The 25,420-nt window shown below is 37.6% G+C and overlaps 1 protein-coding gene across 2 annotated transcripts in view; it reads left to right on the top strand.

Moving 5' to 3' along the window:
- GABRA3 (gamma-aminobutyric acid type A receptor subunit alpha3) overlaps positions 1–25,420 on the top strand; it is a 247,227-nt gene that overhangs the window by 156,431 nt on the left and 65,376 nt on the right. For both annotated transcript variants that reach the window (XM_057539110.1, XM_057539108.1), the window contains exons 4-5: positions 2,961–3,028; positions 12,941–13,161. In XM_057539110.1, coding sequence (XP_057395093.1) covers positions 2,961–3,028; positions 12,941–13,161 — 289 coding nt within the window. The remainder of the gene's footprint in view (positions 1–2,960; positions 3,029–12,940; positions 13,162–25,420) is intronic.

Raw genomic sequence — 25,420 nt, 5'->3', positions numbered from 1 at the left:
ATTTCATGGATAAGGGGAATCTTCCTTGTCTGAACCAAGGTCCTGGAGTGGCACCCCACCATGTGCAGCAGAGGTGGGCAGGACTTGGTGGCAGTCTTCACTCCCAGGTGGGATGGGGAGGGAGGTTACCAGTTACAGGAGGAATTGACTTTACGTTGGTGCTTATTGGTTGCCAGGGAAACCAGTAGAGGGGTTCACCCCTCACCGCCCCTTTGATAAATCATCATAGTGGAGATAGTTCTGATCTAAAGATTAGATCATTAGCTGGGGCCAGAGGCAAGTACGTAGGCATTTACTGATTAGGCCCTATGATTGAGGGAAGGTCAGTCATGTGAGTGGGTGTAGGTGAAGCAGGGACTGGTCGAGGAGGGGATGTACAGAGAGCAAGAGAACAGCCACGTTGGGTGGCCTGATCATACAAACCTCCTACCTTCCTCAGGCAGCAGAGAAAACTTGCCTTTTGCTACGATTGGGCACCTTTAGTCAGATGCTTTTTGCTTGGCCCTACTTTCAGAGTTCCTAGTTAGAGCAGAGAGAAAATTCAAATTTGTTTGATACCAAACCCTCATTGTACAAGAGAAAAGCCAAAAGGAGAAAAGTCTTAAGGCATTCAGCAAGTCGGGCAGAGATCCAGAACGCAAGCCTTCCCATCCCAGCCAAAGACTCTTCCTTTTCTACCTACAGTGACTCCATTCTCCTCTTAGAGCTAGAGCAGTCTCCTGACTTTATCACCACTATCTCTCTTCTCCTTTTTCTCCTATAGTCTGGGTCCCCTGTTTTGTTTTTGGTTTTGTTTTGGCTGTGCCAAGTGGCATGTGGGATCTTAGTTCTCCAACCAGGGATCGAACCTGCATCCCCTGCAGTGGAAGAACAGAGTCTTAACCACTGGACTGCCAGGGAAGTCCCTGGGTCCCCTGTTTTGAATCTGCATAGCTATCTTACAGTTTTACAGTTAAATTGGTTTAGAAAGTTGTTCTGTGTCTAACTATGTCCTGCCTGGACTATTGGATTCAAATGTAATTGTGGTCTCTCCCATTAATTAATTAATTTTGTTTTATGTACTTTGGGGTATGGCAATGTTTCCCCAGCCAATGAATCTGGCAGTGTATCTGAAGAGACAAGTTTAGGGGGCATGTTCTGCATTCTGAATTGTTGTCTCTTGTCCTTGAAGCACAGAAATATCTCTGAGGAAAGACTGTGCTCTAGATGAGAGCCCAAATATTTAAAACACAACTCTAGCTTCAGAGACATGTTATTTGCTGATTAAGCTTGGAAGTAGATTGTGTGTTTTGGTGTATTGACTACAGTGTTGATTATTATTAAATGATACTCATAGTCTCTTTTGAAAATGGAATGTTTGTGGATGTGTACAGTGGCCTTGAGTATACTTTGTGCCTGTGTAGGGGAATAGTGTATTAAGAGCCTAAGGGATGGCTCTGGAAAATGTGAAGTCAATAAGATATAAAGTACATCTGGGCTAGGACCCAGGACTGGATGAATATAGTGAATATGCTATAAATGGAGTACGTGTGTCCATTACCTCTCCATGGGAAAAAAGAAATAGTGTAATGTATAGCACAGGGAATATAACCAATATTTTACAATAACTTTAAATGGAGCATAATCTATAAAAATGTCAAATCACAATATTGTACACTTAAAACTAATATAATGTTTTAAATCAACTATACTTCAATTAAAAAGGAAATATAAATTTTAAAAATTAAAAAAATACTGCCATAGACTGCAATAACCAGCCTCATTATAGTATACATATATCAAGTCCTATGTGGGCTTTATTGGTATTAGCTGCACTACTGGTGTGCTCTACTGGGGTCAGGTATGCTGGGCTGGAGTGGATCTTGTTTGAATTTAGTGTAATGATGAGGTGTTTGGTAGGCTGGAATTGACTTTGCTAAGCTGAGGTAGGCTACCCTATACTCTGAGGTATGCTTGAGTGGGTGAGCTAGTCTGAGCTGCAATGGGGTAAACAGGGCTGATAGAAGGAGGAAAAGAGAAACTTAGCAGTGCAATAACTTCACTTCTCTGAGTATCATTTTCCAACTTGGCAAATATATATGTGATGAGATTCATCCATTAATACTGAAAATGTTCAGTGAGCACCATCTCAGTAACAGGCTCCTTTTCTATCTACTGAGGATACAGAGATAACAAAACAGGGACACTGCCCTTCAGGAGCTCTTGGGTTATGTGGCAAGACAGACGAGTAAATACACAGTTGCAATAGAAAAAAAATGCAAAGAGAGTGTATCAGGTGATATCAATCATCTCCAAATCTCAGTCACTTAACCCAACAAAAGTACTTCTCATTGATGCAAAGTCTATTGTGGATCCAGGCAACTCTCCAGTGCTGTTGTCCTCCAAGTGTTGGGTCATCATTCCAGGCTGTTTCAGTCTAATAGTAGCTCCATATTAACATATGCTTCCATAGTGACCATGGCAGGTAGGGTCTTGCATTGGACATTAATTGTTGCAGCCAGGGAGGGACACATATTACTTCCTCCTACAACCAAAACCAGTCACACATCCCTTCCGTACTTTAAGTAGGAGTACAATCATCCTACGTCCCTGAAAGTGGAAAAGCGTTGGCTCTTGGAACATTTGTAACCTACCACAGGTAGGGATAATACCAGTGTGAGAGCCCAGCATGTGTGAATGTTAGAGATCTCGAAGGGCTCTCACTAAGCTTTGGAGTTTGGAGGTTCTGCCGCCATTCTCAATGTTACCTAAAGGGATGGACTTTGTTCCTGTGCCTAGCATATTCTCTGTGAAGAAATAGTACAAGTGAGAGTTTTTTAAGGGGTTTTCCTACGATTGAACCAAGTATCCTTTCTTAGAAGTAACAAGTTCGCTATCATTTGGAGTACTGCACTGGACTCTCTCTGAGCTAAGGCAACAGGCTTTCATAACACTCTGCTTTTCTACTTTCTTTCAACCAGATGCAGTGACTGAAGTTAAGACTGACATCTACGTGACCAGTTTTGGCCCTGTGTCAGACACTGACATGGTAAGTATAGTTTCTGCAAAGGTAAAAGTGAAAGATGATGCAACAGATCAAAGAAAATAAATTGAGGTTTTCCTATGGCAGGGCCTTGGAGCTATATTCTAAGGAGAAGTCTTATCTCATGAATGTCCTACCCTCATCATCCTACATTTAACTAAATCCATCTTTTGCCCTGCTCTTCCCACCTATTCTCATATCAAGCGTATATCCCCCACCAGGAGTACCTTTCCCTTCTACAACATATCTTTCAAAATTCAGCTTTTCTCCCTATCCTCAATTAAACTTTGTCTGACCTCACACTTCACATTTCAGCACCACACACATATCAGCACAAATAGGTCATGTGAGGAGTGCACATGGTGGGGACTCTCAGTCTAGCAACTGGTAGTGTCATTCAAGAAGTCCAACCCCCCCTCCCCCCAAAAAAAGAAGAAGTCCATTCCTTGCAAACAAGCCCTATTCAACGGGGAAGTGGATGGACCATGGTGATGTAAAGTGTTTGGAGGAAGAGTCAAACCTACTAGAAACGGGTCCTTCTACAGATGTGAGGATGAAGAGAGCATCAGAGCAGATTCAAGGAATAGGGTAGTGCACAGCAGAACTAGCAAGGGGATGACTCATGAGCCATATACAAGGACTTCCCCTTCTCCTACCATTCTCCCTTTCTGCCAAAGCAAGGCATGCAGTGGAGAGTTGAGGCAGGAGACCCTGTCCTAATGGAGCATCTGATCAATACCTACTTCAGATACCAAATATCGTTATTTGAAAAATTATCATGAAGGGACACAAAGAAGCTATTATTTGCTCAGTATGTCGGACAGTTATTAGATGCTCCAAAAAGGTTTGTTGAATGAGTGACTTTGTGTTTAAAACTAAAATCTTAAAATCAGAAAAAATATGTTCAAAAATATGAAATATCCATGCTCACTACATAGATTTTTTTCTTTATCTTCAGTGGGACTACTACTTAGCAGGGGACAAAGCTTATTTAGATCTGTTGGGTAACTACAAGCAGTTGTGTAGTGTCATGATAGAGTTTTTTCCTATAGGTAATACAGAGCCATTGAGTGGATTAGACTAGGGCAGTAAAAATATACATGTGTTGTTTTAGAATGATTGATCTGGCAGTCTGTACAGCATGAACTACAAGGGGGAACAGACTAGAGGCTGAGAGTTGGTTTAGGCATGTTGATTTTACATGGCTTTTATTTCAATCAGGCAAGGTGTAGGAGTCAGTTGGAGAAACAAGCTAATTCTCAGGAGAGGAAGTCATGAGTGGTTGTGATGCCAGGCAAGGGGAAGGTAGAGTACTGAACTTTGTCTTTTAAGTGTGGAGTAAAGAAAGGGATACAGAGATATAATAAATTCCCTGTGAACTCCTTAAAGACAAGTACCAAGTACTCCATGGCTTCCCTGGCACTTCATAGAGTACTTGACACATAGCGAGAGCTCAGTGAGGGACATGTTTGACATAAGACAGATGGAGGAGGTGAGTCTCTCTTAGTGGCAGCAGGAAAGCCTGTATGTCTAGATTGTCCCCTCTCAACCTGTTGACCATTAATGCCCACTGCTTCAGATCCAGGCATGCATTAAAACTGTTGACATTTGCTCATTCAACAAGTACTCCTTAGAGGCCCAACTCTGCATTAAGGGGCTCTAGGGAATCCTATATTCAGAGAGCTCATAGTCCATTGGGGATAACCAAATTCACCAGGGAGGCGAAGCTCTCTTTTTGCATTGCTGGGAATTAGTGATTGTTAAGATTTTCAGAAGAAAGCAACTGAAGCTACTCTTTGGACACTCACACACCCACACACACACACACATAGTCATTCACTCTCACTTATGAATGAACACCCATAAATACATTCAGACAAAATAAGAAAGTATATACAGAATAAAACAAAAAAGCCTACACACCATCCCAGGCACTCCATAGACACACATGTGCAAACAGATACCCAAATTCAGGGATACTATGGAAACATACACATAGCCCCTGCCCAAACCAGCTCATCTCCCTTCTCTTTTCTCACCCAAGCTGGCACACGTGGGTGTGCAGAGGCTCTGGAGACATTTCAAACAATCCAGATGTTTTATCTCTTCTGAAGTTTCATCTTCCAGTTGCTTGTTTGTTCTTCTCCCTCATGATTAAGCAGAAGCAACAGAATGTCTCTTTCCTGATAGGGTAGCCTTTGGTCAAATAAATTTCAGGGTATTTTTAGCTGAACTTCCATTGTGTCACAAGGCAGAATAGTTATGATCACTCTGGCTGGGAAACAAATTTCTGGTGTTTAATCAATGAATTTGGTAAAGTTGCAGGTTACAAAATTAATGCACAGAAATCTCTTGCATTCCTATACACTAATGATGAAAAATCTGAAAGAGAAATTAAGGAAACACTCCCATTTACCATTGCAACAAAAAGAATAAAATACCTAGGAATAAACCTACCTAGAGAGACAAAAGACCTGTATGCAGAAAACTGTAAGACAGTGATGAAAGAAATTAAAGATGATACAAACAGATGGAGAGATATACCATGTTCTTGGATTGGAAGAATCAAGATTGTGAAAATGACTATACTACCCAAAACAATCTACAGATTCACGGCAATCCCTATCAAATTACCAATGGCATTTTTTACGGAACTAGAACAAAAAATCTTAAAATTTGTATGGAGACACAAAAGACCCCGAATAGCCAAAGCAGTCTTGAGGGAAAAAAACGGAGCTGGAGGAATCAGGCTCCCTGACTTCAGACTATACTACAAAGCAACAGTAATCAAGACAGTATGGTACTGGCACAAAAACAGAAACATAGATCAATGGAACAAGATAGAAAGCCCAGAGATAAACCCACGCACCTATGGTCAACTAATCTATGACAAAGGAGGCAGGGATATACAATGGAGAAAAGACAGTCTTTTCAATAAGTGGTGCTGGGAAAACTGGACAGCTACATGTAAAAGAATGAAATTAGAACACTCCCTAACACCATACACAAAAATAAACTCAAAATGGATTACAGACTTAAATGTAAGACCAGACACTATAAAACTCTTAGAGGAAAACATAGGAAGAACACTCTTTGACATAAATCACAGCAAGATCTTTTTTGATCCACTTCCTAGAGTAATGGAAATAAAAACAAAAATAAACAAATGGGACCTAATGAAACTTAAAAGTTTTTGCACAGCAAAGGAAACCATAAACAAGATGAAAAGACAACCCTCAGAATGGGAGAAAATATTTGCAAACGAAGCAACTGACAAATGATTAATCTCCAAAATATATAAACAGCTCATGCAGCTCAATATTAAATAAACAAACAATCCAATCCAAAAATGGGCAGAAGACCTAAATAGACATTTCTCCAAAGAAGACATACAGATGGCCAAGAAGCACATGAAAAGCTGCTCAACATCACTAATTATTAGAGAAATGCAAATCAAAACTACAATGAGGTATCACCTCACACCAGTTAGAATGGGCATCATCAGAAAATCTACAAACAACAAATGCTGGAGAGGGTGTGGAGAAAAGGGAACCCTCTTGCACTGTTGGTGGGAATGTAAACTGATACAGCCACTATGGAGAACAGTATGGAGGTTCCTTAAAAAACTAAAAATAGAATTACCATATGCCCCAGCAATCCCACTACTGGGCATATACCCAGAGAAAACCATAATTCAAAAAGACACATGCACCCCAATGTTCATTGCAGCACTGTTTACAATAGCCAGGTCATGGAAGCAACCTAAATACCCATCAACAGACGAATGGATAAAGAAGATGTGGTACATATATACAGTGGAATGTTACTCAGCCATCAAAAGGAACAAAATTGGGTCATTTGTTGAGACGTGGATGGATATAGAGACTGTCATACAGCATGAACTATGTCAGAAAGAGAAAAACAAATATCGTATATTAACGCATATATGTGGAACCTAGAAAAATGGTACAGATGAACCGGTTTGCAGGGCAGAAATTGAGACACAGATGTAGAGAACAAACGTATGGACACCAAGGGGGGAAAGCCGTGGGGGGTGGAGGTGGAGGTGTGATGAATTGGGTGATTCGGATTGACATGTATACACTGATGTGTATAAAATTGATGACTAATAAGGACCCGCTGTATAAAAAATAAATAAAATGAAATTCAAAAAAAATCTATTATTCATGGTTCTTGTATCTATGTTCATAGGTGTTCTCATATTAAACCACTTCTCATCACCTGAACTGCTACTATTCTGGCTCAGGCCACCATTGTCTCTGGCATATCAAACTGTAATAAGCCCCTGATTTCCCTCTCTCTACTCTCATTTCCCTACAATCTATTATCTACAGGCTGGCAGTGATTATATATATGATAGACACACACACACACAGACACACACACACACAGACACACACACACACACAACCCACAAAGTAGAGAAAATGGTTTAATGGAACCTCATGTATCCATCACCCAGCTTCAAAAATTATCAACTTGTTTTGCTCAATTTTATTTAATCTATATTTCTACCCCTCGTCCCAACTGTTCCCCCATTTTCTTGCTTTTTCTTGATTAAACTTATTGTCAGTTTTCTATATTGTTTGTGTGTCAAAGCAACCCATTTTGGATTTTGTGCATCATCTGTATTATTTTTTTGTTGTTGTTTTCTGTTTCACTGATTTTTGCTTTTGTGTAGATGATTTTTTTCTTTACTTTTCTTGGGATATTCTGTGTTCCTGGTTTCTTGAGGTAGATTAGCTTATGGTTTTCCCTTTTTTAAAGACCATATTTAAGGCTTCTTTATGGCTATCAATTTCCTTCTAAGCAGCACTTGAGGAGTTGAATACAAAATTTCATTTATAAGCATTTTCACTGTTGTTCAGTTCTAAGTATTTTCTAATATCCTTTATGGTTTCTTCTTTGTTTTCTTAAAAAAATTTAGCGGGCTTTCTAATTTTCAAATGTAAAACTTTATTATTAATTTCTAATTTAGTGCCTCATATTGAAACAAGATGGTCTATAGGATATGAAATCTTTTTTGTGTTTCTTGAGATTTGCTTTATGGCTTAACATATGATCATCTTTTTTTTTAAATTTATTTATTATTTATTTATTATTTGTTTTTGGCTGTGTTGGGTCTTTGTTTCTGTGCGAGGGCTTTCTCTAGTTGTGGCAAGCGGGGGCCACTCTTCATCGCGGTGCGCGGGCCTCTCACTATCGCGGCCTCTCTTGTTGCGGAGCACAGGCTCCAGACGCGCAGGCTCAGTAGTTGTGGCTCACGGGCTTAGTTGCTCCGCGGCATGTGGGATCTTCCCAGACCAGGGCTCGAACCCGTGTCCCCTGCATTGGCAGGCAGATTTTCAACCACTGCACCACCAGGGAAGCCCTGATCATCTATTTTTGGTAAAAAAAAAACCACTGTTTATTTACTAAGTGTTAAGTCTATGTGTATTCCTTACTTTATGCTTGTCAAAAGGATTCTTCACTTATTTTATCATACAAATTATTGGTTTGATTTGTCTTTCATTTACTGAGAATCTATGGGTTTGTCATTTTCTCCTTGTAATTCAATTTTGCCTTACATATTTTGAGTCCATGTTATCCAAACATAAAAATTAAGAATTTTTTTCAGTTGGTATACTCCATTTTTTAGTGTAATATTTCATCCTGAACAAAAGTGTTAGTCTTACAGTCCCTGCTGTCCGTATTTTAGAGTTCTATGACTTTATTTTGATTAGGATTTACCCATACATATGTTTCCATCACTTCATTTTCAACTTGTGTTTTTATGTGCCCTTAAGGTGTGACTCTTGTATATATATAACATACAGCTACATTGTTTATTTATCATTAGATTATATTGTTTGTTTCTACTATCTTATTTTATATATTCTTTTCCCCCATGTTTTTATATGCTTTATTTTTTCTTGCCTTCTATGGTATTGAAGCATTTTCTATATTCCCCTTTGTTTTTTCTCTACTCTTTTGTAAGTGTTGCATTTTATTTCTAGTATATTCTTAATGGTTACCTTAAATGTTGATACATATACTTGGCCTTAAATTTAATATCTCCACTCTCCTCCCAAATAGTACAAGAATATATTAATCCATGTATCCCTACTCCCTCCTTCCATTTGGCTTACTGTAGTTATTTATTCCACTTTGTTTTTGTAGCCCTTAACATCATTTGTAGAGAGCCATTATTTGTTTAGTTTACCCATAAGTTTATCAACACTTGTGCTCACCAATCCTTCTTGAATCTTCCTGCTGGTTTCATTTTCAACTATATGAAAAACTTCTTTTAGTAGTTCCTTTCCTGAGGATTCATTCAATCATTTTTTAATTCAAAAATATTTATAAACCAGCTACTATTGGTCAGGTAGGATTTTAGGTGCTAGGAATATAGCAGTGAACTGAAAAAAATCTCTGCTCTCATGAAGCATCCAGGCTAGTGGAATGAAAGGAAGAGTAAGCAAATAAAAATACATTTTGTCAGATCTATCTGACAAAATAATGCATGAAGAAAAATAACACATGGTAAGGGGAAGAGGGATTACTATTTATGATAGGATGGTCAAAGAATGCTTTTCTGATATGGAGAATTCTGAATGAGGCCTGAATACTGTGAGTGACCCAGCCATGGGAAAATATTATCTTATTTATCTAAACTCATCTTTATTTTGAAACCACTCTCAAATGATAATCTAGTTGGCTATAGAATTCTTTTGGCTTCTATTGTTTTTTTCAAGAAGTCTGCTATCAAACTGCTATTTCTTTGTAGATAATATGTCTTTTCTATTTTGTTGTTTTTAATATCTCCTCTTTGGTATTTTTCAAATCCACTATGGTTGGCTTGGATATATTTTTTTATACTGAGCTTGCAAGTGATTAATGTTCTTGAAGCTAAGGATGCTTATATTTCAACAATTCTGAGAAATTGTCATCCATTAGTACTTTATTGTTTTCCCCCCATTTTCTCTATTCAGTGACTATTTTTCTTTCACAGAATATCTACTTCAAATAGACCTTTTTAAAATCTGTTTTTTCTTGTTTTTACCCCATAATGTTTGGATCTTTTCTCATGTTTTCAATCTCCTTTGATACTTTTATCATTTTAATTATAGTTCCTTTATAATATCTATTTGATTATTCTGTTATGTGAGGTTTTTGGAAGGGGTATAATTCAGCTACATGTTGTATCAGCTGACTCTTGCTTATTACCATTTCCTTAGGTGTTTCGTTGTTGTGGATTGTGAACTTCTTTTCAGCAAGCATTTATTTATGGCCACGGCTCTTTAGAGTGTTTGCTTTTGTAAGTCAATCTAGAGGTATCCCCATCCTGAGACCTATGTTTATGTTAATTTCTTAGCTTTTAAGCCCCAAACCAGGAGTACATTTAAATATTGATCTCATATAAGATTAGGCTTGAAGTTGCTAAATCTCAGTGGAAATGTTTCCCCTAAACTCCTCTCCATTTCAGAATTTATGCTTGGATAGACAAGTTTCCTTTCTGAATTTTCATGTTGTGGACTGGTTTTATCTAGTGTCTTTTATGTAATTCACCCTTCTCCTGAGGTTGGAGCCCTTCAGGGTCTTGCCTTTATGTGGGAGTCTAATTCCAGCTTTAAACCTGGCATAGTCCGGGCTTACACCTGTTGTCCTGATATAACTATTGGTAAAGCCTCCTCTCTCAAAAGTGTTCCAGTTTAGACAATAAATTATATAATCTCCTAATCCTTAGGCAGGGATATTCTTGGTGTGCTGGAGGAGAAGAAAAGCCAGAGTGGCTAATTTGTAGAGCTACAGGTGGTTGGAGAAGAGCTTAGAGAAGAAGACAAGGGTCAGTTTATGAAGTACTTTCTAAGTAAGAGAAAGGTATTAGAATTTATTCCAGGTATAACTGGAAACCATTAAGGAATTTTAAGCCAAAGGATTTTAAGTAGTTTCTGGCTGCTTCTTTGTTTTGCCTGACTACGTAGATGTGTCCCCTATGCCTTGTGTAGTTTAGTCATCAGTCAAAGCAGAGTTTCTACTCAGATTTTGGGACTTACCCTCTCAGTGGTTTTGTTTTTCTCCAAGGCTTCCCCCTGCATTTTCAGCTCTTTGGCCAGCTTTGAGCTCTGTCTTCTGAGGTGTTAAGCCAATAATTTTTCTGATTTCTGCCTAACTCACAAACATCACCCACCACAGTTTTGTCATCTGTCATTTAGTGGAAGACTCCCCTATTGTTTCTGCCTGCATTTTTTTCCATAGCCCCAGAGTTTTCACTATGTATGTAGTGGTCAGCCAGGTTTGGGGGCAAAGTATATACTCAGATTTGGGGTCCTATCCTCTCTGTGACTCTCTTGCTTCCAGGACTCCCACCCCTAAATTTCCATATTATTGGCCACTTTGAGCCATTAAGGCTGTGGTATCTGCCACAGAAATTCTAGGTTTGGGAGAGGACCTTTAGAAAAGAAAAGCCACAAACACAATTTTAACCTGTTGCTGCTGCCATTTTTTTTTAACCATCTCTCTTTTATTGAAAACACAGCAAGATGAAAGAATAAAATGGATTTGAATGCATCCCTTCCACACAGATTTGTTGAGGGCATGGTACTAAGGATACAGTAGTGAGTAAGATGCAGTCCCTGCCCTCAAACGTGCTAAAGTTTAGACATGAAACATGTCAGTTCTTTCCCCTCTTCTCTACGCTCCTACCCTCTCCTGAAGGAAACCTAGGGCTGTCATCAAATCTCTGGTTGGCTTTTTCCGAAAGCTCCAATATCCCAAGGTTGCAGATGGGTGGGGCTGAGACTCTTTAGGAGCTAAAGTGAATTCAAGAGATTGCCTAAAAGTGAAAGTTCCTCTAGTCTCAGCATTCTCAGGTTTTGTACTATAAATCATTATCCAACCTATTTATTATCTAGTTCCCAAGCTGTTAGCATATATAGTGCCTTTTTGCAGATAAGGAAATGTATCCCCTCTAGACAAATTGCATAAATGTGGCTCCTCTGTGGACCAGTTAGGGAAAGGCTCCCTTCCTACAGGCTTCAGCCCCTCATCAGGGTATGCGGTGCCTTCAGCACATGTGCTGCCATCTTTCAAGACTAAACTTTGTTCAAGTTTTTGTCTGCTTTCAATCATTCCCCATTGGTTTCAAATAGTCTGTATATCTATCTATCTATATATCCATAATTTTTAGTTCAAATTTTATAATTAATAGTTATAGGAAGGTATATCCAAATGATTTAGTCTGCTGTTACCAAAACCTGGAACATTTATTGTAACTTTAATTTATGTTTAGATGAACAGCAATTTTGAAAATGTTCTCCATGTTTATTAGCAATTTTTATCCATTTCATGAATTTTCTGTTCATGTCATTTACCCATTTTTCTATTTGTGTGTTTGTTTTTATCTTATCTGTAAGAGTTCCTTATTTATTGAAGATAATAAGATATTAACTCATTAGACATATTGTTAGAGAATCAAATGAAATGTGTTTTAAAATTTAAGATTTTAGTTTTATGGTAATTGTTATATAGGCCTTTGATGTTCATATGGGATCATTTAGTAGAAGAGATAACGTGAGGAGTTTGCTCTTATTAGAGATGCCACTGCATAGAGAAGGGAGCTCTTTCCTTTTCATAAGGCAAAGTCTTGTGTTCAGCTTGCATGATGTGCAGGGCAGTGTTGGCCGTGATCTTCCTAAGCAAAATCTTGTCAAACATATTATCTATGTACTTACTGATCACCATGACATTTTTTTCTCAATCATAATCATTTGCCCTACTTACTAGTAACTACTGTTAATAGACTGTTGCTTCTCTGCATCAGAGGAAATACTGCAAAGTAATTAATATTTGCTAAGGGCACTGTGGGTCCCTACCAGAACTCAACTGAAACATTGTTCTCTCTCTTTTTGTCCTTAGGAGTACACCATTGATGTATTTTTTCGACAGACATGGCATGATGAAAGACTGAAATTTGATGGACCCATGAAGATCCTTCCACTGAATAATCTCTTGGCTAGTAAGATCTGGACCCCTGACACCTTCTTCCACAATGGCAAGAAATCAGTGGCCCATAACATGACCACACCTAACAAGCTGCTCAGACTGGTGGACAATGGAACCCTCCTCTACACCATGAGGTCAGAGAGTGGCGCAGCTCATCTAAAGTATACTGGGGTAGGACCAGGATTGAAATCAGCATGTTTTAAGCTATCCATTGAAAATTCTGTCAAGGTTACAGATTAGAAATGCACATATAGGCATATACTTCCTAACACATTTTCAGATATGCACACTTGCAGACGTATATATTATAGACACAAGTATAGAGAGTTGGCCAACAGGCACATGAAAAAATGCTCATCATCACTAATTATTAGAGAAATGCAAATCAAAACCACAATGAGGTATTACCTCACACCGATAAGAATGGCTATCATTAAGAAGTCTACAAATAATAAGTTCTGGAGAGGGTGTGGAGAAAAGGGAACCCTCCTACACTGTTAGTGGGAATGTAAATTGGTACAGCCACTATGGAGAACAGTATGGAGGTTCCTTAAAAAACTGAAAATAGAGCTAACATATAATGCATCAATCCCACTCCTGGGCATATATCCAGAAAAAAAAAACTCTAATTTGAAAAGATAATGTGCACCCCAATGTTCATAGCAGCACTCTTTATAATAGCCAAGACATGGAAACAATACAAGTACCCATCAATAGATGATTGCTTTAAGAAGATGTGATACACACACACACACACACACACACACACACACACAATGGAATATTACTCAGCCATAAAACAGAATGAAATATTGCCATTTGCAGCAGCATGGATGGACCTAGAAAATATCATACTAAGTGAAGTAAGTCAGGCAGAGAAAGACAAATATTATATGCTATCACTTATACATGGAATCTCAAAAATAATACAAATGAATCTCTATACAAAACAGAAATAGACTCACAGACTTAGAAAACAAACTTATGTTTACCAAAAGGGGAAGGGGAAAGAGAAAGGGAGGCGGGAGGGATAAATTAGAAGTGTGGGGTTAACATATACACACTACTATATATAAAATAGATAAACAACAAGGATGTACTCTTATAGCACAAGAAACTATATTCAATATCTTATAATAACCTATAATAGAAAATAATCTGAAATATTTATATGTATATAGGTGTATGTATATAAATTTAAATATATATATATATATATATATATATATATATAAACGGAATCACTTTGCTGTATACCTGAAACTAACACAATATTGCAAATCAACTATATTTCAATAAAAAATAGAGTTGGCCATATGAACATTTTCAGACACACAGAGATATACATTCACAATGTATAAATGTTTATGCATACTCAGAGACATGTGTAGACTAATACACAGGCATATACATAGTCAAGGGCATTTAAATACACAGACTTACAGCCATATACACAGGCATGAACACTGTGACAGTCAGAATAGCCTAGGTTTAACTGAAGCAACAAACTATCCGTATGATGCAGAATTGTGAGAATCAAGTGAGATAATGTTAGCTATTTTCTGAAACGTACAATGTTACATATATAAGTACAAAATTATAGCAACATATATTTTATGCCACATTGTGTGGAAATGCTGAGGAGTTTCATATAAGTGAATTTCCACACAACTTAAGAATATAACTTTTAATATATATATGAATATATATTATATATATAATGTATTTCATACATTCTGCTCCCAAAGCATAAAACCATCACAGTTTTATGTTTTTCGTGACTCATTATCATTAGAGTTTTTAGGTATGTAAATTTTGCTTTTAAAAGAATAATTTTGAACACATTTCCAGTTCAGTAAGATTCTTTGCCCCAACACTAAAAACCTTCTTGGTTCTTGCTGTCAGTTGTGACTTCCTGAAGCTGCCTCCCACATTAATGAGTGATCTTTCGGTGCAGGTTCTGTGCATTTGTTATTATACACAATGAAACTCAAATAATGTATACCTGGTAAATATGTGATGAATACATGAAGTGTGCTTGCCTGTATGCTAGTCCTTCATTACTTTAAATTTACTATTTATTGATGTGCTTCTGAAAGAATTTGGGAGACAAGAAGATGGCCAAGGAAAAATGGATAGCAAGTCAATTGTTAGAAGTTGAATTAAAGAGGAGGAGCTGAGAGAGTAGAGGAAAGAATGATGGAGAAAAGGGAAGTGGATAGAACTGGGAAGAATAATGTGGAGAAGAGATCAATAAAATTAACATATATATTTATTTTATTGGTCTATTCCCAGAACTTTTATACACACACACACACACACACAGATGATTCGATCAAGGAGAAGTGGGTAGAGGAAAGAGAGACTATGAGAGGAGAGAAAAAGAGTAGAAAATTTGAGAAGATAAGGCAGAAGATGAAATAAAATAAAAAGGCTAGATATTAGAATATCCTAAAAGAAAAAGGAGAAATTGGAGTAAAGTATACAGTAAATGGGAAGAAAGAAAAGAAGACATACAGAAGTAGGGAAAGGGACACTGGAGGGAGAGAAATTGTAGATGGAAGAAAGATTAGTATTCTTCATCCATTCATTTATTCATTCACCAAACATGTTTTGACTTCTTAATACATACATGGCCCTGGACTAGGTTCTGGCTATGCAAACATTAAGAAGATATGGTCTTTGTCCTTAAGACAGTCACAGTATAATACGGGGAAAAGGCTAATAGATAACCACAAAAAATTAACTGAGATGATAAAGTTATGAGTAATTATGAAAGAATAGAAAAGGGTCATCTAACTCATTCTTCTGGATCAAGTTGAGCAAAGAGTCCCTGGATGAGGCAACACCTAAGTTCCTGATTATTAGTATTGGCATTCATTTTTGCTTTATTATATAAGTAGAATGTAGTCAAGGAAATTGTATGTGGAAAGTGGAGGGAAGAGAGGAAGGACATTCTGGGTAGAGAAAACCAACTGAGCAGTTGCAGGAAATTGAATGGTATATTATAAGCAAGACAATGAGGTGGTCAATTTTTTTTAAATGTTATATATGGCATCCTAGTTACTGTGTAAAGAATGCATTTGTAGGGAACAAGACTGGAAATAGGAAAGCTGGTTAGGAGACAGATTAAATAGTCTAGATGAGGAGTGGTGAAATTCTAATTCAGAGCAGTGGATTAAGATGGAGACGGGGAGATACACTGAGGAAATAGACAGTAAAAACAGCCAATGTCAGAATGAGAGCAAAGAGGAGGAATTAAGGTAGAAGGCACCCAAGTAAAATGGGTGGCTGATGGTATTACGAACTGGGGTAGATCATATGAGATTTAGGAAAAATTTAGATAGAATAAACCTGTGAGGTTAATTTTGGACAAGATAAGCTTAAGAAGATTATAGATTATCCAGTGACAGAAGTCTAACAATAGTTGGATATTCAAGTCATAAGATCAGGAGAGAGACACAAGGGAGAGATGTAAAGTTTGGTATTGTCAGTATGGTGGGACAACCATGTGAATGCATATGATCACTTCAGGAAAGTATGTAGAGTGAGAGGAAAATCATGCCAAGCATCCAGTCATGTAGCATCACTATCATTAAAGCAGAAGGGAAGAAAGAGGAACCTATGATGGAGACCGAAAAGGAAAAGAAAAGAAGGTGTTAATAGAACCACTAGTGTGCAGTATCTTGAAAGCTAAGTGTGGTAGTCAATACTGCTACTTCCAATATTTCCAGTTCACTTCCCTCTGGGTATATGTTAGTATTTCACTTCCATAGATCCTTAGACAAATGAATTGCTTTGGCTAACCAAATGTGAGTGGAAATAACATGTGTGATTTCTGAGGGAGGATTGGAAACTTTTATTAATTTTTTGTTTTTTTAACATGTACATTTCTTTATTTTCATCTCTATGCAAAAGTTTTGCAATTAGTGGAATCTATTATAACTGTTTCCATATCAGTACCTTCTGGAAACACAGTGATCACTCAGGAACTAGAATATTGTTCTTTTTAATTCATAAAATTAAGTATCATTTTACTCAGGATGAATTTGCAGCACTGGTCATAAAGTTCATTTATCTTTTTTAAAAAAGTATAGTTGATTTACAATGTTGTGTTAGTTTCAGGTGTACAGCAAAGTGATTCAGTTATATATATATTTTCAGATTCTTTGACATTATAGGTTATTACAGGATATTGAATATAGTCTCCTGTGCTCTACAGTGGGTCTTGTTGTTTATCTATTTTGTATATAGTAATATGTATCTGTTAAGGATTGGAAACTTTTAAAAGCCAGTACATGATTTTCCATGTTCCTCTCCCCTGGCCACAGTGAGTAGTATTATGCCAAGTGGCCTTGGCTCTATCATTCTGTGTCCCTTATTAAAGATAACATAGAAGAGAACATCCCTCCCCACAACCTGAGATAGACAAATAGTGTGAATGAGAAAGAAACCTTTGTGGTTTTAGGACACTGATATTTTAGGATTGTTACTGAATATTGATTGAACACATTTTGGCTAATATATTGAAAGGGTAAAGGGTTTCAAAAAGATGAGAGTGATCAATAATAATAATACAATAATAGCATAATAAGTACAATAGTTGCCATCAATATAGTACTTACAATGTGCCAGGCATTTTTATAATCATTCTAATTTTATGATCTTCATAACAAGTCTATGAGATAGATACAATTATTCCAACTTTACAGATAAGGAATCTGAGACACAGAGTGAGTAACATTTTCTAAGATCACCTAGGTAGTAAATGGTCGAGCATTCATACTCTGGCAGTATGGCTGCAATTTTATGCTATTTACTATTACTTATACATCTTTACAATATTGTTGGCTATTACAAAGATATCTACTAATATAGAGAATTGAAAGTATGTATTAGGTTTGGTAACATGGAAAACACTGGTGTTCTTCACATACACTCTTTCAGTGGAGTGATTAGTGCAATGAGGAGTTTTTATGAGTTGGCATAGAGGTAGTGGAGATAGTGAACATAGAAAATACTTTCTGGGAACTTGCATGAAAATGAAAGGGATGGGTATATAATAGATATATTCAGGGGTAAAGGAAATAGTTATTTTTTTTTGAATGGAGAGACTGGCACATATTTGTGAGATAGCTGGAAGGGGCTAGTAGAAAGGCAAAGATTGAAGATACAGTAGAAATAGGGTTTTTCTGACATCAGGTTCCCAGAGAAAACTGTCAGGAGATGGTATCCAAACTACAGGGAAAGTTGTACTTGTAAAGGAAGGGGGATACCTGTTCTGACACTGCATGAAAGGACATGAAATTAGACATAAATGTTGAAAAAGAGGTGGAGAGGATAGGACAGAGTAGAAGTCTGAATGGTTATAATGTATGAAGGAGAATTTGAAGAGACTAGAGCATAAGTGGAGGAATAGATAGAAGAGAGATATACTTGTAATAAAGTGCATAAAAGAGAAGAGTTTGAAGAGGAGATGACAGTGTACACAACTGTGGAAAGAATGGAGTGGAGTAGATATAAACAGAAGAGAGGATGTATGGAATGAGGTGGTTGGAGGGAAGAGTGATGGGCAGAAAAGGAACACATAGAGACTGAGAATAATAGAGGGAAAGAAACAGAATGAATGAGGAGAACAGGATAGTGGAGAAACTGAATAATAAAAGGAAAAGAGAATAGAGGATAGGTTTAAGTTTTGGAGGAGGAAGAGAAAAGAGAGAAGAAAGGAGATGGGAGGATAGGAATGTTGAAATATGAAGAAGAGAGGATGCAGACCGAGTAGGGCAGAAGATTAGTCACCTGAAAATAGAGTTGGATGAATGGGAAGATGACCATTAGGTCCTTCATTCTAGTCTGAATTGGACAAGAAAGTGGAGTTCGATAAGATAGAAGTCTATGCAGAATACCCTTGTGCTTATTCTGAAGGACAGAACAGAGGAGGTACAGAAGTTCAGAAGCATGATGAAGCTATTGGTTCCCTTACACAGTAAATGCTTCACTGTTGACCCAGGAAGGTGGATCCAGAGGGAAACCTAGGTTCAAAACTTAAAATAAGAGCTTGACTCTATTTATCACCCCATAATTTATTTGTCTAGTGACCTTTTGCAAGACACAAATTATCTGCTTTCTCATTTTGATAGTAATGTAGCTGCTGCCTGTCTTGTAGACACATGAAAAGCACAAATTGGATAAGGTCTGAAGAATACTTAGAATTTTTCAGGAAATGTCATTCTACGGCATTCCTATCATTATTTTGACCCTTAGAAATAGTATCTGGATTCCATAGGAAAATTAAAAAAGGACAACTTTTTAGAAAAATCTGACCAAGCATTGCATGGCTACATAACTAGGACAGTTTAGAATCAAGCCTTCCCTTGCTTCATCTTGGGACCTCAAGACAACCATAAAAATGCAGGCCAAAGCTCATTACCTGCTGTTTGCTTCAGCAGCACACATAGTAAAATTGAAACAATATAGAAAAGATGGACAGAGTCCAGGTCAAGATAATATACACATTTATGAGGTATTTTCCATTTTTTCGGACATGGATATAGGGAACTTTATTTCTATTAATGCCATCTTATTTATTAATGAAGATATGGGGAAATACGTTCATTGTTGTGTTCTTTATACTTATTATATATAAATGTTGCATAATATATAATATAATAAAAAAGTTCCAGTGATTATTTGAATAGGAGGGAAAAGTACTTATTGAATTTAGCTAGATTTTATCTCATTCACTTGAATCATTCATTCAACATATTTATGAGTGCTATTATGTTTAAGGCTTTGGGATATATGCTGAACTACAGAGATACATAAGACACAGCTCATGCTCTTAGTGACTTTACTGTCTAGTAGTTAAAGAAAACATATGCACAGATAGCTGCACAATAATATAAAAGTCCTTAAATAGAGGTAGGGGCAAAATGTGATGGAATTACAGGGTAAAAAGCATCTAAAATCATGTGGAGACACCAAGGAAAGTTGTGAAAAGGAGATAATACTTATCTTGTATCTTGAATTTTTAAGGAAATATAGGTAACTATTAAACAAATGAGGGACAGGGTGAGGTATAGGAGGGTATTCCAGGCAGGGAAAATAGCATACACAAATGCAGGTATTTATGAATTGACATCATGCATCAGAAAATTCATGTCTCTTGTTAGAACTTTTATTTGTTAATTCTTCCAAAAATATTTCTTGAGGGCTTAATCAGACCCAAAGAGTATTCTGGGCACTAGAGATAAAGTGGTAGGCAAAAATAGATGTGGTTTCTGCTCTCATATAACTACATTCTATTGGGGAAAACAATTAAACCATGATGAAAATGTAGAATATGTGCTATGATCAGGGAAGCACAGAGTGAAATATGCTATATGAGCATATATGAGCAACTAGCAGGGACAATGAAGTGAGTCTATGGGGACTATCTACAATGAATTCCAGAGGAAATAACTTCTAAACTGTGACTTAAAAGATGTGTAGAAGTAAATTATAATAAAAGATAGGGAAGAAATGTTCCAGAGAGAGAGAGTACAGCAGATACAAAGGCCAGAAGAATGAACAGGGGAGGTAGTGATGATACAATAAAGAAACTAAAAAAAATGTTCATTGTGACTGAACTGTCACCTAATGCAAGTTTGTGTGCCCAACACACAGTGAGGCCAAACAAACCAAACCATTGGAATTTTGTGCAGAGAAAGGTTTACTTCAGGACCAAGCAAGAACGGGTGGCTCATGCTCAAAAAACCCAAGTCCCCCCACTCCAATGGTTTTGTGGGAGAAGTTTTTATAGGCAAAATTTGGGGTGATGGTTGTGGGATGTGTGACTTTTTTCTAATTAGTTGGTGGTGAGGTAACAGGGCAGTGCTCTAAGAATCTTGTGCTTAGCCTGAAGTTGACATCCTCCACCTGGGTGGGGGCCTTAGTTCCTGCAGAACTCAAAGATACTGTTATGTATATGCCTTGAGGAGGAACCAGGGCCCTGCCCCATGGCTGCACTATTGTTTCTTGACTGCTCATCCTTCGTTTCTGCATTCCCTTACTTTCCTAAATAGAAACTGTTTGAATCTGCCCTTTGGAAATCAGGGAAGGTCTGGGAGGCTGAAGCCTTTTTCCTGCAAACAAGAAACAGGGGACAGGGAGGGGCTTTTGTACCCAGGAGGATCCCCCAGGGTCCTGCTTGGTTTCAGGACCACAAAGTAAAGTGCAGGTAAGTGGCCTGGGGTAAAGAAGGGTGTTTATGAGCAATGCTAGCATAAAAATGATAGGGGCCCATTGAAGAGTTTCCAAAAGAATGATACAAACAGTTTTGCATTTTAGATAGATCACTCTGGGGACAGTATGGAAGGTAGATTGGAGGAAGGCAAGATGAAGGTAAGGTGCCCAGTTACATGAGCTATAAATTCTAATAATAATATTAATAACAACTACTATGTATTGAACACCTACCATGTGACAGACACTTTATGTAAAACATCTCTAATCTTAACAAAACTATTTAATATAGGTATTATCCCTATTTAGCTGATCCAGAAAGTAAAGCTTAAAAACTAAAAATGATTTGCCCAAGATGACACAGTTATTAAGCAATTGCAGATCTCTCTGAGTTCAAGCTACTCCTTTTTCCACTAAATAAGGTTTTTAGTATATGGTTATACTATATTTTCAAAAAGTAGCATTGATGGTATTCTGTGCCTGATTGGAAATTGGTGGGCATAAGGATGATGATTGGTGGGGGGTTGTATGAGTACTTCCTGTAAGTAAAGAAGGCCCCTGGGGTAATGGAAGTACTAAAGGTTGGGAAAAATGATAATCTAAATGTTAACATCCCCATTGAATGCAGAGGAGTAAATAAGCATTTGGAAAATGGCAGTGATAAAGAAAGAGGGGTAGTGGAAAAATTTCTGTGTGACCGATGAGCGATAATAGTCTGGAAGTGATAGAGAATGTATTTATCCAGTAGTTACAGGGAAGCATTATTGATTTTTTTTTTAAAGTGAGCAACATGATCAGATCATTTGTGTTAACACAAGTTGCTGAATCCAAAAATGTATGATAGTTCAAACATGACAGATTAAGAAGGTAGATTCTGCGGTAAGATTACTCCTGGTCCTTCCTCTGTAAAATGGGGTGAATCATAACACTACCTGCCTCATAATGTTGACTAAAAAACGCATAACTGAAAAGTTGTGAGTTATGTTTTATTTGAAGACATCACTGAGGACTATAGCCCGGAAATAACTTCTCAAATTATTCTGAGGGACTATTCCAAAGAGGTAAGTGAGGAGCCAGGATATATAGCAGTTTTTGCTTTCAAAAAATCATGCAGTTGAACATCAAGAAGATTACTGCTAATCACAAAAACCAGACATCTCAAGTTAATGATTTTAGTGCTTTTCTGTATATGAGAAGGTGCAAAAGACTGGGCTTATTGAAATTATTCCTTTGATATGCATCTTAAGTATCTAGGGCCAGTATCCTGTTTTTCTCCATCCTGAATTCCCCTCAGGACCCACCGACAGGGGGTGGCTGCAGTGGCTGATGGCTTGGTGTCTGGCAACATTCCTTATTTATTGGAATGACAGGCAACATTCTTTGTCCACACTTGGAGTAAATGTGATAAGCCATGTGAATTGCTTGACATATGTCCTGCCACATGTCCACTCTGTGGAGGTTTTTGTGTTAATATCCCCATTTTTATAATTACTAAACTGAAGTTTCCATGGAACGACAGTCACACCATTAATAACTGGCAGAGCTGGTACAGAATCTCAAGTCACTCTTATGTTAAAGCAAACTGTTTTTCCCTACTACATCCCACTACTTCCTCTAAGAAGGGAATGTAGGGGATATCAGTTTTAAGCATAATGAGTTTGAGGTGGACATGACAAGCTGCAGCTGGAAATGCAGGTCTGTCACCCAGAACTTTGACACAATGGGATTTTATAAAATTAAATACATTGCACAAAGTGTCCTCTATATATTAGGCCACACACTAATAGTGTCCTATGTTTAGGTAAAAATTAAAGTAAGCACTCATTTCTCCATGTTGGCATCATCAAGAAGAAAGTGGTATTTTTTGACCAATTAAGAGAGACTTATTGTCATATTCAGACCTGCATGCCTTCCTTTATCCTTTGTCTGATTGGGTCAGTTTTGCTCATGTACTTGGGATGTTCCAAAGACAAATTATTTGAAAGATAAATTGTGCATGATACCTGAACTTTCCCCACCAACACACACGGAAATGTTAATAATAAATCTCCTCTCCTCTTGCTTTAGATACAAATAGCTTGCATTTGAGTCTTCATTACAGAGACTGCCTCTGAAATGGCCAGGAACCAGGGAAGGCATTTAGGTCACATGGTTAGTTGTATAGGACTTAATGTAATCAAATCAACCAAGCATTGATAGCTTTGTTTCACACAGTCCTTTTTTGTAATGGCTTTTGCTCTAGGGGATTCCACCTGTAGTTCCTTATTCATTAAGCTAGCGACTGACTCACGGAACCACACTTAGTGTGTTTCACTCTGATGAACAGAAGAGCATAGAAGAGATAGAGTGGCTCACTTTGGACTCTGAGAAAGCTTAGAATGAGGTGAGAAGCAAGTAATATTACAAGTCTCAGTTAATCACAAATTATGCTGTGGACTCTGTGTGGTGATATCAACCCCTACCCTCCAAGAATTCACATCTTAGCAGGAAAGATAGGACACATAATTTACTGTACTATAAGGCATAATGGAAGTTTCACAAAAAGCCAGCAATGAAGTGCTATAAGCTAAAAATTATAGGTTTCATTACAGCTTGGAGACATGGGCTGAGATGTGGGAAAGCATCACATGGGAACTAGCATTTAAGGGAGGGAAGGAAAAATGTATTCCCAAGAGGTCTTCTCACATTTGTTTCATTTTTGCCAGCTGCAAGAGGAAATTAGGGCCTTGAAATAACAAGAATTGCCTTTATTCTCAAAGGCAAGAAGCTGAACCTCAGGCAGATTGAGTCTGTTAAAAAGATCATTCTAACACAAGGGGGATTTACAGATCATCAGAAGGGTCCCTCTGGTTCCAAAGAACCCAACTATTTTAGATGCTACTGTTTTCGAATGCAAGTTAGTGTGTCCAATGCCCAGTGAGGCCAAACAAATGGAAACATTGGGGTTTGGAGCAGAGAAAGCTTTATTGCAGGGCTGTGCAAGGAGAACAGGTAGATCATGCTCAAATTCCCCAATGGAGAAACAGGGGATTTGTACCTGGGAGGGCCCCACAGGGTCCTGCTCAGTTTCACTACCCTTAGACAGAGTATGTATGTTATAGTGAAATGAACTTTAGGAATTAGGAGCTGTAAGTGTGAGTCCTAACTTTGGCCCAGATCAGCAGTGTAACCATGGACAAGGCATTTCTGTTTTCTGGACCTCAGTTTCTTCTTCTGGGAAATGGGACTGAAAATACCTGCTCTGCCTATCTTGCAGAAATATTTATTAAATCAAGAAGCATTTACTGACTATATGCTATGTGCCAATCACCATACTATGCATCAGATTAGAATAATATGTAGAGACCCTTCTCTCAAGTTTCTCACACTTATGTGCAGAAGACAGACACATAAACAGACTGGATATACTGTGTTTCCGTCAAGTAGAGCATTTATAGGGACATGAAAGTCATCTAACTTTTTGTTTTTTGATGTGGCACCCCAGGCAGGAGTGGCTCCATCTTGAGCCTAGAAAGTACGAAGTGCTCTGGGATTTCTGTGAGCTGGAGAACTCACTATGCCTATAGGGCACATACAAAGTTACCACGGAAGAGGTAATATTTCAGCATGGACTTGAATGGAATTTGTTCCACATATAAAGAGGAAAGGGCATTCCTGGCAGGACAAAAAAGAACCCAACAATTTGTAGAAAGGCACAAAAGCATGAGAGCTTTGTTTTGCAAAATCACAAGTATTGGCAGATGGCTGGAGAGTGGGGGAAAAGTGTGAATATCAGAAAATGAGGATGGAGCAACACATCTGAGGTAATTGTTAAAACCTAGATGTGTTCCATATAAGGGCTAAATGCAGTAGTGAAGCTCTGGTATTCCAATTAGGAAGCCCAAGGGCTTCCAGTATACTGAAGCCTTTTGCCTATAGCTTCAGGATTTAATGGGAAACTTGCAGAAAACTGGGATTCTTTTTTTTTAGGTTTTATTGGAGTATACTTGATTTACAATGTTTTGTTAGTTTCAGGTGTACAACAAAGTGAATCAGTTATACGTATACATATATCCACTCTTTCTTTTATGATTCTTTTCCCATATAGTCCATTACAGAGTATTGAGTAGAGTTCCCCGAGCTATACAGCAGGTTCTTATTAGTTATCTATTTTATATATAGTAGTGTGTA

The sequence above is a fragment of the Balaenoptera acutorostrata genome, chromosome X (genome assembly GCF_949987535.1).
Source record: "Balaenoptera acutorostrata chromosome X, mBalAcu1.1, whole genome shotgun sequence".
NCBI classification, from domain to species: Eukaryota; Metazoa; Chordata; class Mammalia; order Artiodactyla; family Balaenopteridae; genus Balaenoptera; species Balaenoptera acutorostrata.
Note: the sequence above shows the minus strand (reverse complement) of the source record. Positions and strands in the feature narration are given on the sequence as shown.